We start from the raw sequence: 18,177 nt of genomic DNA on the forward strand, positions 1-18,177 counted from the left end.
GCTATTTTACTAAATCTTTTTTAAATTATGTTATTTATCAAAACTTTTAAATTATTGTGCTAATTAAAAAAATAAAAATAAAACAAATTGGGGGAAAACTAATTATTGCAGTGAGCTCAACGGATAGAGAGGAAATTGTGATGCGAATAAGTTTCGGTGGTGAAAAAATTGAACTTTGCAATATGGAGATGAAAAAATGGAAATTGTGGCTTGTTTGGGACTGTGGTAGCGGTTGCGGTTCAAAATGCTTTTCGTTTAGAAATGTATCAAAATAATGTTTTTTTTATTTTTTAAAAAATTATTTTTAAAATCAACACATCTAAATAATCTAAAATAAAAAAATAATTTTTAATAAAAAAATAAAGTTTAAAGAAACACAATTTCAATCGTGTTTTTAAACAGAGACTTGATCATAAAATTAGCTTAGATTTGAATTGATTTGGTTGTGTAAGTAATGATGCAGGTGTAATTAAAAAAAAATCAAGCATAAGAGACAAGATATTGTTTAAAATAAAATTAACACACAAATCCTAAAATCTTATTTTATTTTTATCTCTCCAAGCATTTATATAAGTTGAAACCAATCTGACAAGTAAGAAAAACTAAAATCTTATAATAAAAAAAGAAAAATAAGTAAAAATCATGATATTTAAAATAACCAATAAAAATAATAAAATAGAATCAAATATAATCTTCAAAGCTTAAGATGAGAAAATCCACGTAGCGATTAGACCAACAATACAATCTCCATAGAACTAGATATTAAAAATATCATGTAAAAAGCTTATTATAATGATTGGATAAAATATTATAATTTCTTTTAACTATTATATTGATTTGATGTGATTAGATATTATCTTGGATATAATAATATTTTATTTATTTATAAAACTATATATTAAAACTTTTTATATAGTTTGTATACGACGTGTTCCAATTTAACTGCAACAAAAATCCCCAATTTCTGCTAACCGAATATATCAATTAACTTGGGTTATAAAACCTAACGTGATCAAATGGATTTCATGGATCAAAATCTTCATCACTTTAAGTAATTCGAGTATCGAACTTTCCGAGTCTTTTCAGATGAACATACTAATGCCTAGTCGTGTTTTACGACCGTAATTTGCCGACCCAAAAAACAATAACAATGATTAAAAAAAAAAAGGATAAAAATAATCTCGCTGACTGATGCTGTTCGTAGAAAAAAACATAAGAGTTTGGACTAAATGAAAGGTCAGTCTCAGCCATCTTCTCGTCATCATCTCCATCTTCTCATTCTCTGTCTCTCGTTCCACTTTCGGTAAAACACCAGAAAACCCATTTCTACGAGGTATCAATGTATTTTTGTCTATGTGTTTTAACGAGAAAACACAAGAAAACCCATCTCTATCATTGCTGTTTTTTCTTTTCTTCTCTCTATATGCTTTAACGAGAGTGTTTAATTTCTTAGTGCCCCTTTACGTAGGCATATCTTATTTTAACTTCAACTTTGTCTCTTGAATTATCAGCTAAGCTATGATGAGGCGCTATACTTCAAAGTTTATTAATTGGCACTTGGGTTTGAGGAATCTCAGTTTCTCCATGGTATCAATTCTATTCTCTCTCTCTTTTTCTTTTTCTTTTTCTTTTTTCTCACCGTAATTTTTTCATTAAGATTCTGCATAATTGCATATACAAGTAGCAACGTATTTTTGTTTAATTTACATTTTTTTGGATGATTTTCAGTTTATCTGTGTTGAGTCCTGAGTATTGTACCCACTAGGATTGTATTTTCTCATGGGATGGGACTAATTGATACTTTGGAGCAATGACCAAAAGTAGCTCCTTGCTGCAGCCTGCCTGTAGAGAACCATGTTAGATGAGTTGAAATTGTTTTTGTTTTATTTCATGCCACTTAGTGAAGCTCATTATTTTGTTTTTCAATTTTTTGATCATTCCGTTTGTTTGTTCTAGCAAAACATCTTCAATTGTCTGTCATCATGATTTAGACACGCCATTAATGCCAATCTCCTAATTTTGACATTCATAATGCACACGGAAAGTTCTAGCAAAACATCTTCAATTGTCTGTCATCATGATTTAGACACGCCATTAATGCCAATCTCCTAACTTTGACATTCATAATACACACGGAAAGTTCATTGCCCTGTAACTATTAAGGGGAACAATAGTAACAAAGTGTTTTTTTTTTTTTTGTAGCAACCTTTTCATCTTAGTGTCCTCTTGAAAATTGTTAACCTTTGGAGATTTGGCTTTAGGATGTTCTTTTTTCATGTCAAGCTAGATAATACTTTAGTGGTACTGTTATCTGATCACTTTTTGTACTCATTAGGTTATTCCACAAGCCTTTTCGAAGTTGAATTATTTGATAAATGTCCAATACAAAGTTTTTTTCTTTCTAGTCTCACATAACTGGGTTTCCTCTTCTGCCTTAATCTCTATCATTTCAAGAGTTTAAATTGATCAATTATGTGCTTGTGTTGCACTTGGTTGTGTTTAGATTAGACAATGAGCATTCTTGATGCTTTTTAATTTTTTGATTGCTACTCCAGTTAATGTGCAAGTTTGAAATGGTGATGATGTTCAGAATTCGCTTGTAGGTTGGCTGTGAGGCTGAATCCTATTATGCATCCAGAAACAGCAAATGCCAAGGTTTTTTTAGCGGCCATCTTAATGGCTCCATGCCAAAGGCATATGCAACTTACTGTGCTAAGTTGCCAGAAGATCCACAGAGCACTAATCTCGCTTCTGACATGTTAATTGATTCATTTGGGAGGATGCACACTTACTTGAGGATCTCCTTGACAGAACGTTGCAATCTACGTTGTCAGTACTGTATGCCAGCTGAGGGTGTGGAGCTCACTCGTAGTCCTCAATTGCTCTCGCAGGATGAGATTGTTCATTTGGCAAATCTCTTTGTGAGCTCTGGAGTAGATAAAATTCGTTTGACTGGTGGCGAGCCAACCATTAGAAAAGATATTGAAGACATATGCTTACAGCTGTCTAACTTGAAAGGACTAAAGACCTTGGCCATGACAACCAATGGAATCACTCTTGCGAGAAAACTTCCAAAGCTGAAAGAATGTGGACTTACTTCTCTAAATATCAGCTTAGACACATTAGTCCCGGCAAAATTTGAATTTTTGACTAGGCGGAAAGGGCATGAAAGAGTTATGGATTCAATTAATGCTGCTATTGACTGTGGGTACAATCCAGTAAAAGTATGTGCGCTCTCTGCAATTATGTTCATCCTTGCTTTCTCTCTCAATTATGCTCTTTCTATATTTGATCCACTAACCAGTGATATGCTGGTGCAATGATAGGTTCACTATTAGCTTCATATTTATTTTTTTACTAATTTTAGGGCTTTCACTGGCTCTAAACTAAAAATTGTTGTCTTTTCCCCTCTTTGTTATTTTCCATTAGGTGAATTGTGTGGTGATGCGCGGGTTTAATGATGATGAGATTTGTGATTTTGTGGAGTTGACACATAACAAACCAATTAATGTTCGGTTCATTGAGTTCATGCCTTTTGATGGAAATGTTTGGAATGTCAAGAAACTAGTTCCTTACTCGGAAATGCTGGATAGAGTGGTAAGGTAGAACTCTGACAGGTCTGTGAGGAAATTTTTTAGCGTCCCCTTATGGATTCTTTTGGTAACTTCTTTTAATTGAACAGGGAAAACAGTTTCCTAGCCTAAAGAGGCTGCAGGATCACCCTGCTGATACGGCCAAGAACTTCAGGATAGATGGGCATCTTGGTATGGTTTCTTTTATCACCTCAATGACTGAGCATTTCTGTGCTGGTTGCAATAGATTGCGACTTTTAGCTGATGGAAACTTTAAAGTATGCCTCTTTGGTCCTTCAGAGGTGACCATCTCATTCCCTGCTATAGTGATTATAGAACCTGATCATATAGTTTCTATTACTTCATCTTCCTCTCTGTGTGGCGTTTAGCACGTTTGCCTAAGCTGGTTAACTTTTCAGTATGGTTCTGCTTGATTTCTTTATTTTCCTTATGCATTGTTTGGCATAAAAACTGATTCACATGCTCACTGAATTTGGAATGCATAACGCAAATTTATGATCAGACTATCTATTAGTTTGACTTGCCAGTACCAGATAGAAAGAATATAAGCTTCCTTTTCTCGTAGTTTCCACATTTAGCTCAGTATGTGGGATTTTTATTTTCAAGTTTAGCCAATTAGGTAGAGTATAATTTAGCTTTTGAGGTTTTCTACAGATACCATCTCTGTTTCCCCTAAAATACAGTATGCCATGTTTCATCAGAGCCTATTTCACAGGTCATTTTTAATCTTGTTTTGTCTTAACCAGAATCTTCCAAATTCTTTGTGGTGTTGCAGATTATTCCAAATGAACTTGCTTTAGATTTAAGTCTTGACCGCTGCTATCTAAAGTTGAAAATTTTATATTTCTTTTTCCTCCTTCAGCTACCTCAGATCCATCACAGCATTCTCTTTTAGATGAGGTTATACTCGCATCTGGTTTACTTGTAATGACCATACAGTCTGTGTGTCATACAGAGGCACATTTAGCTACTGTACTCTAGTACACAATATTTTCTTCAATTTGACTAATGTGGTGCCAATTGAGTTGGAGTGCTTGGAACGTTCTTTGTATTAAGGATCTTCTCCTTTTCTTTTATTCTGGTACCCATCAAAAAGAAAAATTTAGCTCTTCTATCCCACTTGCTTGTTCAGCATCCTCTTTCTTCTATTGAGGTTGTTGCTACTATTAAATTGAATTCAGTTCATCCTAAAATTATTTGACTATTTTAATCTTGAAGTCTCAATTGAATGATATAAAAGCAGGCAAAACAGTTTGGCTAGAGAGCATTTTGTATGAGAATGGAACTGTGCTATAATACTAAATAGTAAAAAAAAAAAAAAAAGGAAAAGGAAAAACCTGGAAGATGTAAACTCCATCTATGAAATCTTGCATCCTTGAGGTTCATACAAACTTTGAAAGGAAATATGCTCTGAATCTCATGCAAAGTTCTAGAGGGTTCAAAAACTAGTCAAAACCTAAGACCTGAGTATTACCCAAGGCAAGATGGAATCCTTTCAAACAACATTTGACATGCATGCTCTATACATGATCAAACTAAGATTTTGATAGTGAATTTGATATCTTGCAGTGCTTCACTCTCTCTCTCCGAGTTATTTTTTGTACTTTATCTGGGTCTGTAGTATTGGCTGAAAGTACCTGGGAATGTCCCATGTATTGTTTGATGGCACTTTTTGGTTCCAAATCCTTTAGCCTTGTCCTGTCGAGTACATATTACAATATTTTGTTATGATTCCTTATATTGCTTTGTCTTTGCAGGTTAGCCTAAGAGATCCCCTTCGCGAAGGTGCTGAAGAACACGAGCTGAGGGAAATAATTGGGGCGGCGGTATGCAATTTATAGTCTTGTCAGCTTTCTGTAGCAGTCAGAGAGGCACAATTGTCAAAACTCCAGTTTCTTATTGATGTTATAATAAAATAAATAGATAGCGTAGATCATCATTGGGAAGAAAATTCCTTGCACTATTCTAAGTTGTGGTTGCAGTTGCTTCCCTGGTCCCAGGGTCATGCCATTTTGGGCATTGTATTTGGACCTTGTGCACATGAATTTTTATCGAATTTTAGCAACATGTCTTTTATGTACAAATTTTAAAGAATATCACTGGAAATAGAAAATCTAATACTTTAAATAAATGCATGCCTTAATTCTAATGAAAAAATTGGTCTTTCTTCATTAGAGATTAAAACTTTACCAATTTAGCCTAACTCATGTTTAAACTAAGAGATTCTAGAAATGTTTAGGTAAAAAATAAACATGATTTGTTCTCAAGCTTTCACTGTTTGTCTCATTGAGTTTTTCTTGTTTGCTTCAGGTCAAGAGGAAAAAAGCTTCACATGCTGGAATGTTTGACATTGCAAAAACAGCGAATAGACCAATGATACATATAGGAGGCTAAGGCTTGGTATGTCCAGTGACTCCTCTTCTGAGTGCTAATGTTGAATTTTCTTTTGTTCGTTCCTGTTTAGCATTCATTGAGATGGAATTCGTGCATTATTTAGTCAGCTCTGTCTAACTCCATTGTTCACAAATTTACTTGTTTTGTTTTAAAATCTTTGCTTTGCCAAATATAATTTTTCTTAAAGCCTCGATTCACCTCAAAAACTGACATATCTTATGGGTTTTAATTACTTGAAAGAATATTAGGTTTGGGTATAACCTTGTGAGGGAGGTGAATAGGTGCTCTCACAAATGCAAATACTCACAACTCAAAAACTACTTACAGGTAAGATCCTGAGCATGAGAGTGCAGTACAATCTTAATATAGTACAAGATTTGGTAGTTCTGGAAAAAACTAAGTACCTAGTCTGCTCTTGCAGCTTCGAATAGGATTTCACCATGACAGTGTTCTTTCAACTAGTTGGAAAACTTTTACGAAAATCTTAGCCAGCTCACTTGAGCTTTTGCAACTCTGTAACTTCCCTTGGGTTTTTACCACCTTCAGAGTTGACAAGGTACTCTCACACTTATACAGCATGTGAATCTTACAAGCCCCAACTTAAATGCCCTCAATCCATCAAGACATTACCTGTCACCCAGTTCTCTTTCCGTTCAGACTCGTAGTAGAAGGGTTTTCTCTGCTTAGTTTAGTAACTCAAGGCAGTGAAACATATGTGCTTAAATGAGATTAAACATGTATCATTTATGTTTCCATTTATCCTGTCTTTATGACTTTAGGACTGCTTTAGCTTATGAAGATGCTGTAAAAAGTATGACAATTGATTGCCCTTCTAAAAGTCCACCTTGAACACTCAATTTGAAGCTAAAATGGATTGTCAATTTTAAAAAACATTTGGAATTCCTTTCAGGTTTGATGAGGTGATGCAGTGCGGAAACAACTCTTTTGATTCTCTCGTTCAGTTGATCTCACTGCATTGAGTTGAAAAAAACAGTGCTGATTACTTCTCATGTGCTATCACAAGCCCCAACCCGAAATCAATGGGCAAGGCGTGATAAGAATTCATCATTTAGACCTCAGTAGGAATATTCGGAAGTTATACCCTAGTGTTGTGACAAATATGTCTTCAAGTTCTTACCAGTCTTGTGCCTTTCATCATGATTAGCTTTACTTTAAATGAAGTGCAAGCCCTGATTCAGTGAGCAAGCCATGGATATTATTTTACGTATACAGAGAACAATATAGATGCAATGTCATATTGGGACCACAATGTAACAAAAACAGAAAGACTTTGTTATTTAATCAAGCATGATATAAGCCATTGATTCTACTGCTTCCATTCGCATTTTCCAGGAATTGCATATTGAGATTGTTTGCCCAGTTTCTGTGTGCGCATTGGTAGCTAAACTCTCGCTTTCAATCAGTTCCAAGCAATTTGTTCTTAGAGTTGGTCAAATATTGCAGGGATTTTCCAACTTCCTTCTTCTCATCAAGAGTTCAAGTCAATGGACGACATGAGATCATTGTTCTCAGCGTGGCTTGAACCAGTTTCCTTCTACTCTTCTTCTTTTCACATCGTTTCCTCTGTGCCATTTGAATTATGAGTTTCAAGGGGGAAGGTGGATGGGAACTCGCCCCACCTGAACCAGACTTTCTGGTCTTTGATTGTCTTCTCCACATGATATTTAATAACATTAAAAAAAAATGTAATTTAAATTGAGTATGGCATAAGATTTCATAATAAATAAAAGGTTCAAGAGATATTGAGGCATGCATCGAGCATTACTTATAAAAGTATATCCATCTAATCTTGCAATTTGTGGCGGTTAAGTATTATATGAGAGAAACGTTGAAGCTACCCAACCGGCTGCTGCTTTCGAGAAAGTTGACAAAGGTAGGTGTTGACTTTGTGTTTTGTCTAGAATTGGATCTTTCCAGGAAATGAGGGGATTAGAATTTTCAAGAGTATTTTTTTAATTAATAATATTTTAAAATAATATTTATTTATTTATTTAATTTTAATACTATCATATTAAAATTATTAAAAATCATAAAAAAACATGTATTATTCTTTGTAAAGCCCTATTTTTCTCCTAAAAACACTGAACAAAATCTCTTTTTAATCAATAAAACACAATTCTCTGCTAATTTGTTTTTATATGTTTTTTTTTTAATTTTATTCTACCTTCAACATATCTATATCAATTTATCATTTATTTTTTCTTGTTTGATTTTTCGTGATGAGGCCTCTAGGAAGACTTTCTAGAGGGAAAACGAGGCAAAGAAAAATGTGTTGTCACTTGACAATATTGTCGACACAATTTCACAGGTTTCAAATCACTGGAAATTTAATGACTTTTATCAAATTAAAATCTCAACTAATAACCCAATTTGAGTCAAGCTTGGAGTCTCGAGTTTAACAATTCAACCATCCAATACGGTTTTTACTACCATGATTTTATCGTCTTTTCATCAAGGCAACCTTAATTAAATGCTCAACATTACACACATGTATAGTTAGATACTTCACGCTGTTTCGCCGTGGGTTAGATATTTTTTTTAATAAAAAAAATTTTATATAGACTTTTTCAACATGTTTTTGCAGTTAAAAAAATTCTAAGTAAAAAATCAAAAAGTTTATGCATAATACATGCAATTAAATAAATTGAGAATTAATAAATGAAAAAAATAAAATAAACGATAACTAAAAATAAAATTAGAAAAATCAAGAGAGAAGTGTAGATTAAAATATTTAATCTCACAAGATGGGATATTTACCCGGTTGTGTTTGCTAAATTTATTTATTAAAATATTTTTTTTATTCAATCAAACGATAATAAAAATAAACACATACTTTAAATTGATGCAAAGCTACATATATTAAAAATATTGTTTGAAAATAAAATATGTCAATTTTAAAAAATAAAGTTCATATATATATATATATATATATATATATATATAAAATCATAACTGAATTAAAATAACCTCTTAAATTAAAGTGTAAATTAAAAAGCTTATGCATACATATAATCAAATAAATTGAGAAGTATGTATGGTAATAAATAGGAGAAAGGGTATTAACGATAACTAAAATTAAAATGAAAAAATTGAATGTGTTAATAAATAGAATATTTATCCAGTTGTGTTTATTTAATTTTAATTATTTTTTTATTCAATCAAATGATATTGAAAATAGACACATATTAAATTGATTAAAAAAATAAAAGAGAAAAACATATTATGCAAGGCTGCATATATCAAAAATATTATCTGAAAATAAACATTTTTTTATTTTAAAAATAAAGTTCTTGTATACAAAAAGATTACAAAAATATTGATGAATCATAATAAGTTTTTCAAAAATTAAATATGGACAACACCATAAAAAATACAATCTCTATTAAAAAAGATTAAATAAGTAAAAAAACAAAATCATTAATGAGGGATATTAATTGAAGCATAAATTTTAAAATTACTTTTAAAAAAGATATAAACAAAAGCAGGTGACACGTTACCCGTCAAGGAAGATGACGTGTCGCTTGCAAGCCTTGATTCCAGCCACCAATATGGTGGTTGAAAATCGAGGCAGCTTGTTTTTTGTCTACAAAACCCAATGTTCAAACTATTTCAATTCAAAAACACCTTACTAACACCTTTATAACACTTTTAAACCATTCCATCAATTTTAAATACCAAAAAAAAGGTTCAAAATTCCAAAATTAAATCGGTTTAGTTTTGATTTTCTCAGCTTAGATCTGTTTTTTATATAACTTTGAGGTTTCAAGAAACTATCATGAAGTCCCTCTCATCTTAGAGAGCCTGTGGACACCAAGAAAACCTATTTTGGTGGCAAAAAATGGAGCTAATAGTGAATTTGTCTTTTCTCATTGGAATCCAGCAACCCTCTCTCTCCTCTCTCTAATCAGGAACTGAAAAATAACATAAATAAGCTTATGTATGGAAATTGATTTTGTGAAAAATTAAAGGGACTAAATGGTATATATTGCATTATTTTTAAAGATCAAGGAATTTTTCATGCAATCTTCTGCAAGCCAACAATGTTCGGCATTTATGTCAGTTCGGTTTTTTTTTTTTTTAATTTTATCCTTAACTAAATATTTACAAGTAATTGACCTTTAATTAAAATTAAATTATATAAAATAAAATCTCGAGGATCAAAATAAAATCTATAAAAATATATAATGTTATCTATTATAATATTTTGTGAGGGGGTGAAAAGTGCTGGTTGCAAAATGTGTTTCCCGAACTCAAGGCAAAAAAGAAGAAATTGGTGAATAGGCTGCGGAAAAAATGAAAAGGAAAGCATGTAATTTCCGAGACCAGTTGCTCAGTACAATCATGACATTAAAAAGTCGGCAAAATATTTGTACATTGAAATATTTACTTGGAGGAGATCAGGTCATAAAGTCAACAAAACCAAGGAAAGCCAAAAGAAGAAGAAGAAGGAAAAAAACCCAAAACGAACCCAGTTCTAGAAGTCAATCCTCCATAGATTGAGAGATAAGAGACCTGTCTCACGAAGCAAATCAGTGGAAACAAAACCATGAAGAAACCATAAATTAACCATGTCCACGAAAGAAGATTGAGGAAGCTCATCTATCTCATGCATGCCTCATATGACAAAATCAATCAGCTGCACATCCAAATCTGCAAACCCATCAAACAAAGCTTACCCTTTATCTCAATTTGTCTTGTGAGAGAAAGTCATCGACTGACAGAATTGATAAAGAACCAAAAGCCAAACCCTGCCATGCCCTTCAAATTAAACTAATCCACCTTTTGCCAAGAAAGGTGTATATATGTCTTCATAAACATCCATTTCATGAGAAGATTGTGAATTAGTTGTTGTCAAAGGAAAGTTGTCACTCAAATCATGTATAAAACCATTCAAATCTTCAAACCCATCAAGGAAACTACAGTTACTCGAAGAACACTCACCTCCCCACATTTTATTTGCTTCCACCTCCACCTTAAGTTTCTCTGCTCTAATCAAACTAGGCAACCCCAACTCTGGCAACTGACGCATGGATTTCTTGTTTGACTCACATATTGAGGAACCTGCCGTGTTCTTCTTTCCCTTGTCTGCAGTACTGCTGCTACCTGCTTTCTTCTTGATCATGCCTTTACTTTCACAAGGTTGGCCAGTGAGTCTCTGAACAAGCTCTCTAAAATCTGCAACATCAGTCTTTATAATCTCTGGTGCAAATATGTGAATTACGCGAACTTTGGGCTTGATCAACTTTGATATTACATGTGAATCTCTGTGAATGCCTAGCTTAGAAGGAGGTGATGATTTAGGGTCATATGAGTGCGGCCTAACTATACCTTCCATGGTTATATACAAGTGCTATATATCAAGAAAGAAGGGTAGGAGAAGAAAGGAGAGAGCTTGAAGTATTTAGCTAGGTTGAGATGATATCAATCTGTCTATGTTTTGGGGCAAGGAATAAATGTAGGCATAAATAGAAGGGAAGTCGGGCAATTGACTTGATTAAAAAAGGGGTGTTTGATAATTAATTAATGATCATTAAGGCTGTCTTTTGGAAACTGGCTTTGGATACAAGGATATCGATCGATCGATCATGCTATATAGAATTACAAGAGTCAATGAAACAAACCAACTGGCAAGTAGCTTCAATTTGCCTTTTCCTGCCTGAAGCCAATTAGCTGAAAAATACGTATATAGTATGTGTATATAAACCGTATAATATACATATCTCAATTCCCCTCTTATAACTGCCCAAGAAGTTTTGGAGGGTTTTTTTTTTTTTTTATTTGGTATGAAAAGAAAAGGGACATGGTCAACTCAATTTCATCATGAATTTTAATTAAATTTATAGGTTGTGGAGTTTATTTAGTCTTATATAAGTAACTTCTACTTAAATTCTAAAATGCTAGCAACAAGAACTCATATACAATTAGTAAAATTTATTTGGTAAACTTTCTATTACACTTTCTTAATTACATTCATTTTTGTTTCATAGTTTGGTATGAAAATATTAAAATTATTAAAAAATACTCAAAAAATCAAATTAAGGCTCACTCACTTCAATATAATTTAAAAAGATCTGCATTATATCACCAATCAAACAAACAATTAAGTCACGAAATGTGGAAGGAAGGAGTTTAAAAAAAAATAATAAATTACAATTAGTAACACTAAATATAAAAGAAAAAACTTGTCAAATTAGGGTAAGAGCACTACAAGCTAGTGAGTACAAGCTAGTGAGGTGAGGATGAAGTAACCGTTTGATGGGTGCTGGTGGATGTGCACGTGAAGGTGGCAGCAGAGAGACATTACACTTGCGAGAGTTTGTGATCTGTACTGAAAATCAAATCAAATCAGAGACAGAGACACCCACAAGACTCGTTCATTGCTAAACCCGCATGCATGTTCATAGCTTAACTTGCATGATCCTCCAGAGAAGAGATCATGGCTGACACAAAGATTTTGTCACAGAAAACCCATGTTTCTTTTCTTACCTTTCCTCACTGTCTCTTCTATCCCTTCTGCTATGGATTGGATTTCCTTTAGGCATATGCACTTGTTGCTATGGCATCACGATAGTTCCTTTTGGAATAAGAAAACACATGACATTTATTCCAACAACAATATATTGTATGTACCTCTAGGTATTTTGAGGCTTGATCCACGGATTTCTTCCAACAAAAATAGGTTATACGTGCCTCTATGTATGTATTTTTAGGGCTTGATCCACGGATTTATTTTTATATTAAAAAGGCTCATTGATATATATATATATATATATATATAGAAGGTAAAAAAGCCTATCAGCTACCTTTCATGTTGTACTAAATTATTAAATTAAAATTCATATTTTAAGTGATCAAGCATGATAATTATGGATATGAATATATGTAAATATATGAGGCCTAATTAAGGCCTCTATTTGGTTGTATGATACTAGGGGGGAGGAGTACATATCAGCAGTGAATTTCCTCCACCCACTGGATATCTTGTTAGACTGGTTTTCCAAATTTTAAGAAATTTGACTTAATTTACAAGTTTAAGTTTACGAGAAACCACACGTTAAGGTCAAGTAGTCCAGATAAATTAATAGACTTTCGCTGCCTTTGTATGAGTGTGATCATTTGAGTAATTAAAGAAAAATTATTTAATTATTTGAAAGAGGTGTAATTCAATGTATGTTGATGGAAAATGTTGTTGTTCGAACAGTTTCCTTCACTTCAATAGCCAATGAACGCGATTAATTTTAATCAAGCATTAATTTTCTAATGGTTCTAGCCCATGAAAAAATGGATGAACGTAGAAAAATCAAGTATGACCCAATTTGTTAAATCTTTTTCTGTTTTATTTGATCGCCATTTCAGTAAAGCTTCAATATTTTAATTAATATACAAATTATGTAGTCTTAATTAATGCCTTGATCATGTTCTTATTGAGAAATTAATCAAGGGCCAGAACTAGTTAGCAAGATTGGCAAAATTAAGACACACGTTCTGGACTTCTAAATTATTTGACCCTCAAGCAAGCAACTTATGAATTGTGACTGCTAATGGAGAATATGGTGCACGATTTGATTAATTATATGGTTCTATATCTTATTATGGTGTTTTGAAGTTAAATTAAATTAAATTATGCTTGAAGTGATAAGTTCAAAAAACCGACACAATTTTATTTTATTTATTTATCAAAAACCCACAAGTACAAAGATCACAAATAAGTTTGTCTTTTTAGTTCAACAACTCCCAAGAGATTGGCTTTAGATTTTTCAAAAAGGAGTTTGACTTTACAAGTTGGAGTTTTTATATATACTTCTAAAAAGTCTTAGAAAATTAATATCAATTTCTAGATTTTCTCAAATTTTGTTAATCACGATGTCCAAAAATTCATTATGCATAGAAATAATGGTTTTTAAGTTTTTGAAAAGAGGATGATCATACTTTCACGTTAATATTTTTTCTCTAGAGTTTAGATAGTTGATGATTGGTGGTAGGATTTTACACCTATAAAATAGTTCTTTGTGGGATTTAAGGATCTTTTGATAGTAAAGTAAATGATTTTTACTAAGGAAATGAAATAAATGAGAGAATAGGCTTTAAATTCTTAGAATCAGAGTGTTTGTTCTTAATTGTGTATGTTTTTGTTTATTTGAAAATATTTATTTAATTTCATGCAGAACTTGTTCAACCTTAAAAAAAAGGGTTAAAAACAGGGTGCATATTGAGGTTTCGATATGTAAGACCTATATATATTGTTGAGGAGATTTCAATATTTATCTTATACTATTTCGAGTCTCATTTGAGAACACGAATCAACCGTGTTTCAAGGCATGATGATGGTGGTAAAATGCCTTCGAGTGAGAACTTGTCAATATTCTCCAATTCTAAACGACCCGCACCAAAAAATACTGTCAGTAGAAGATATTTGTCTGAAATAAAATTTAGACAAACACATAATTATATGTTATTTAACTGCGAGGAACTAGACCTTTTATTCAGTAAGTATATATACTACTTAAAATTTATTATAAATGGACTGTTTATCTCTTGTAATATCATAAACTCATACATTGTTAAATACCTTGATCATAGGCAACATTGTCAATATTTAATGTCTAATAACTCACAGCTGACCGAATCCCAAATCTTTCGATTACAAGATGAATAATTTGCCACGTGGTTCAGAATACATGTAAGTACTATCACAAACTCATTATCTATCGGGATATTTAATTTCATTACAGAATTCTCGTTTACTATTCATTATTGTACTTGATGTACAAGGTTTATCAACTAGGAATGAATGTTAGTGCTACATTATCTTTAATAAGTCTGGGTCCTGAAAGAAAAGTGAAGTGCTATAACGAGTATTTTGTCAATGGATATGTGTTTCATACTCAAGAATATGGGTAGGTTACAAAGACATATAACAATGATTTTGAAGTTGACTATTATAGGAAATTAGAAGAGGTAATTTAATTGCAATATCATAGCGAGCATAATAGAGTCTTTTTATTCAAATGTTATTTGTATGACACAACTGACAGAGGAATCAGAGTATATCTCCATCATGGTTTGGTCAAAATTAACTCAAAAGCTAGACTCCACAACATCAACAATGTCTTTATTTTTGCCAGCAATGCCAACAAGTTTATTACACATACACCCTTTTCTTTAGAAAGGATCGTTGAAAAGTTGATTGGTTATCAATATTGAAAACCAAACATAGGGGTTGTGTTGAGGTTCAGGATGAGAACGATGACTCAAATATGAGAGATGATGTCTTTCAAGTTAGAGAGTTAATTGAACCATATCGAGTTGTTCCATCGATTGACTTAGAAGAAAATTTAAATTTTCACGTCTTCGATAATATTTTTATTGATGTTGAAGGTGAAGAGTTGAATGTTGTTCTAAGCTCCAAAGGACAAGCACAAGTCGATGAAGATGATGGTAGCAATATTATCAACATAAAAGATTGTGATGGAGCTGACGAAGAGTCAATTAAAGAAGAAGAAGAAGAAGAAGAATAAGATAATTCTAACTAACTATCAAAACAAGAAAGTGTAATGCCATAAACTATAATGTAATAGGTATTGACAAAATTCTCAACAAAGAAGTATTTATTATTTACTTTATAATTGTTATCTTGTGTTATTGTATTGTGCGTGCAACTTTCAATCTAAGTATTTGTATGATGGATAGATAGGGAATACAAATAGTCATTCACTGTGCAAAACACCAATGAAAATACCGACGGTTCGTGTTCGTAGGTGTATTTCTAAGGTAAAGAGAACTGTTCTCCTCCCCCTAGCACTGTTCACTGTGCAAAACACCAATGGTTTGTTTTTGTCGGTGTATTTAAGAGGCGAAGGGAACTGTTCCCCTCCCCCTGACATTGTATTCAAGATGCGAAGGGAATTGTTCTCCTTTTCATGTAGGTGATGGCAATTAAAGTCCACTGAGTGAGTGGCAGGTTCCCGAGAAAATTATCGATGGACTGTGAATTCCAAAGTGCTTGTAATTAATACATCTCTGACTGTGTACTATTTATAATTTTTCCAATGGAATCACGAACGAACCTCGAAAAATCTAGAGAGTTTTTTGAAAATTTTAGTGCGAAATAAAAAATTCAAGGTGAAGTTACAGGGGGAATCTCTAACGGAATAATTTAAAATAATAATATTTAATATTTCATCAATAATTCCCTCGGTAAAACATAGTATAAAACCTAATGAGGACACCAGAACTTCATGTTTTTCTCTCATTCTCACAATCACTCTCACTCTCTCAAATCCTCTCCTCTTCCAATCATGTCCTCAATTGTAGTCCCAAGTAGTAGAATTTAAGGTTTTTTTCTCTTAACACAATTAACAGATATACGTGGTGAATCTTTTGACGTATTTTCTTCTTATTGTTCTTCTTTTCTTCAATTTATTAACATTGTATTTTTGTTTTTTTTTTTTGTAGATAAACTCTGAAAGTAAGCACACCATTAAGGTAAGAATTTTTCATTCCTAAAGCCTATATTTGTTTTTGTATTATTTTTTTATCTATTTTATTGTCTACATTGCAATAATATTTTATTTTTTTATTGAATTTTAATTGTTATTGTCAAATTTGTAGTATAAATATCAATTGAATATATAGGATTAAATTTAATTACAAAAAATTCTTGTTAATTTAGGATTAAAAACATTATCACGTTGAAAATAAGATGAAATTGAAAAATATAAAATTATTGGTAGAAATAAAATAAAATCAACTGGTTTGTCATATGTTGTATATTTACAGGATTGAAAATTCTAAGTAGTTTCTAGTATAGGGGAGGTGCTGCCGATTTTTTTTTTAAATCGAAATTGATTATGCAAATATTCATCAAATTTGTGTAGATGCATAAGGAAAAACCAATTGCATGTCATGAGCACATGATCGCAGCTAGTTCTTCTAGCAACGATGATGACAACAACGTGTCATTAGGTGCCGACCAAGAAGAGGCACCTGCATTGACTTAAGAAGTTGCTTCTTCGAGTGTGGTTCCACAACGTAAAGGTTGTGGACTTTCACAGTGGGATCCATTTACTCGCAAGTACGAGGTGCATTAGAAGGATGACCTTTCAATGTAAGTTTGTTTTGCTTTGAGTTGGTTTGTATTTCACAATTTATGAACAAATAATATTTCATTAAATTTATCGATTTTTAGGTTCATAAACATTGACGCTGCCCGAGTAATAACATCAGCGTTTAAATCATCAATGAAAATTTTATTGTTTCAATAGAGCCAGGTTGCTAAGCATCCTGATTTGAAATCTCATGTCGATGCATGGTTTTCAAGATTTAAGGTTAGCGTGAACTTAAAATTTTAACTATTTTTTATGTTAATTTCTTTACTTTATTGAAATTATTGATTTATTTTTTATAAATTTTTAATGCAAGGCTAAATTTGAGTGGGATAGAACAAGAGGAGGGTTTGAGAGAATCACGTTGCAACTAGCTAACATGGAAAACAATACGATAATTTTTTTAAATTTTAAATATTAAAATTTCATTTGTCATAAACTCATATAGAATATGCTTGTATCATGTAGGTTGCGTGATTTTTGGTATGAGGTGTAAACAAAATCTAAAAAATATGCCAGAGAAAATGCTCTACCAAGTTAGAATGACGTGGTAGTTTGAAGGATTTCAGGCCGCCATACATCCCAGAGAATATATAGGCAGAATAGATTCTGCACGTGATGTCTGAGCGTTTCACACGACACTCACATTCCAGTATGGGGAACCGAAGTCGATAAATTCACGATTCGGTTACCACGCACATCGACGGCTCTGTTCTGTTCGTTTCACATGCGAAACGGATGATAAAATTAATTTTAATACATTTAACTTGCAATATTTTTTTATTACAGGCTATGGCTCTTAGACATGATCCAAGCCCAATAGAGCTTTTTGTGGAGACGCACATGCGGAGTGAAGACCGCCAAAAAGAGGTGCAACAGTTCATCGACAACCGCGCTCAATACTTTAGGGTATGTTCATTCAACCATTTTCTTTTGTAAGTTATTATTTTCTTGAATTGAATTTCATAATCTCATTTTTTTTTATTTTCAAGGGACATATAACAGTCGGTTGAGGGAGAGATACGAGGACGATCCTTCGACCCATCTGGATTTTGATCCAGATT

At 32.5% G+C, this 18,177-nt stretch overlaps 2 protein-coding genes across 8 annotated transcripts; one reads left to right on the forward strand and one right to left on the reverse strand.

Annotated features, from left to right (window-relative positions):
- Positions 1–1,171: 1,171 nt before the first annotated feature.
- LOC7489293 (GTP 3',8-cyclase, mitochondrial) lies at positions 1,172–7,758 on the forward strand. Of its 7 annotated transcripts, none has more exons than XR_002983838.2 (10): positions 1,172–1,333; positions 1,512–1,587; positions 2,604–3,224; positions 3,430–3,597; positions 3,683–3,874; positions 5,351–5,419; positions 5,904–5,993; positions 6,228–6,314; positions 6,409–6,543; positions 6,898–7,317. XR_002983838.2 is itself a non-coding variant. In XM_024609113.2 (8 exons), the coding sequence occupies exons 2-7, from the start codon at positions 1,519–1,521 to the stop codon at positions 5,985–5,987; spliced, it is 1,203 nt and encodes a 400-aa protein (XP_024464881.1). In that variant the 5' UTR covers positions 1,172–1,333; positions 1,512–1,518; the 3' UTR covers positions 5,988–5,993; positions 7,452–7,758. The 7 variants fall into 7 exon arrangements, 3 of the variants coding, with proteins under 3 accessions (XP_024464881.1, XP_024464878.1, XP_024464882.1); XR_002983840.2 differs by having other exon boundaries at positions 6,236–6,314; XR_002983837.2 differs by lacking the exon at positions 6,409–6,543.
- A 2,560-nt stretch (positions 7,759–10,318) lies between these two features.
- LOC7489292 (uncharacterized) lies at positions 10,319–11,569 on the reverse strand. Its single transcript, XM_024608488.2, has 2 exons — positions 10,950–11,569; positions 10,319–10,658 (listed from the first exon to the last, which is right to left on the reverse strand). Exons 1-2 carry the CDS (start codon positions 11,341–11,343, stop codon positions 10,624–10,626), a joined length of 429 nt encoding a protein of 142 aa, XP_024464256.2. The 5' UTR covers positions 11,344–11,569; the 3' UTR covers positions 10,319–10,623.
- Positions 11,570–18,177: the final 6,608 nt, after the last annotated feature.

This window comes from Populus trichocarpa, chromosome 9 (assembly GCF_000002775.5).
Source record: "Populus trichocarpa isolate Nisqually-1 chromosome 9, P.trichocarpa_v4.1, whole genome shotgun sequence".
NCBI lineage: Eukaryota > Viridiplantae > Streptophyta > Magnoliopsida > Malpighiales > Salicaceae > Populus > Populus trichocarpa.

What these genes read in the sequence shown, in the direction of transcription:
- LOC7489293 (XM_024609113.2), top strand. Translation starts at nt 1,519, where the DNA reads ATGATGAGGCGCTATACTTCAAAGTTTATTAATTGGCACTTGGGTTTG. An exon ending in GCCTCTTTGGTCCTTCAGAG is followed by an intron (nt 3,875 to 5,350) that starts GTGACCATCTCA and finishes TTGTCTTTGCAG; the next exon opens with GTTAGCCTAAGAGATCCCCT. An exon ending in GGGAAATAATTGGGGCGGCG is followed by an intron (nt 5,420 to 5,903) that starts GTATGCAATTTA and finishes TGTTTGCTTCAG; the next exon opens with GTCAAGAGGAAAAAAGCTTC.
- LOC7489292 (XM_024608488.2), bottom strand. Translation starts at nt 11,343, where the DNA reads ATGGAAGGTATAGTTAGGCCGCACTCATATGACCCTAAATCATCACCT. An exon ending in AGCAAATAAAATGTGGGGAG is followed by an intron (nt 10,659 to 10,949) that starts GTGAGTGTTCTT and finishes ATGGGTTTGCAG; the next exon opens with ATTTGGATGTGCAGCTGATT.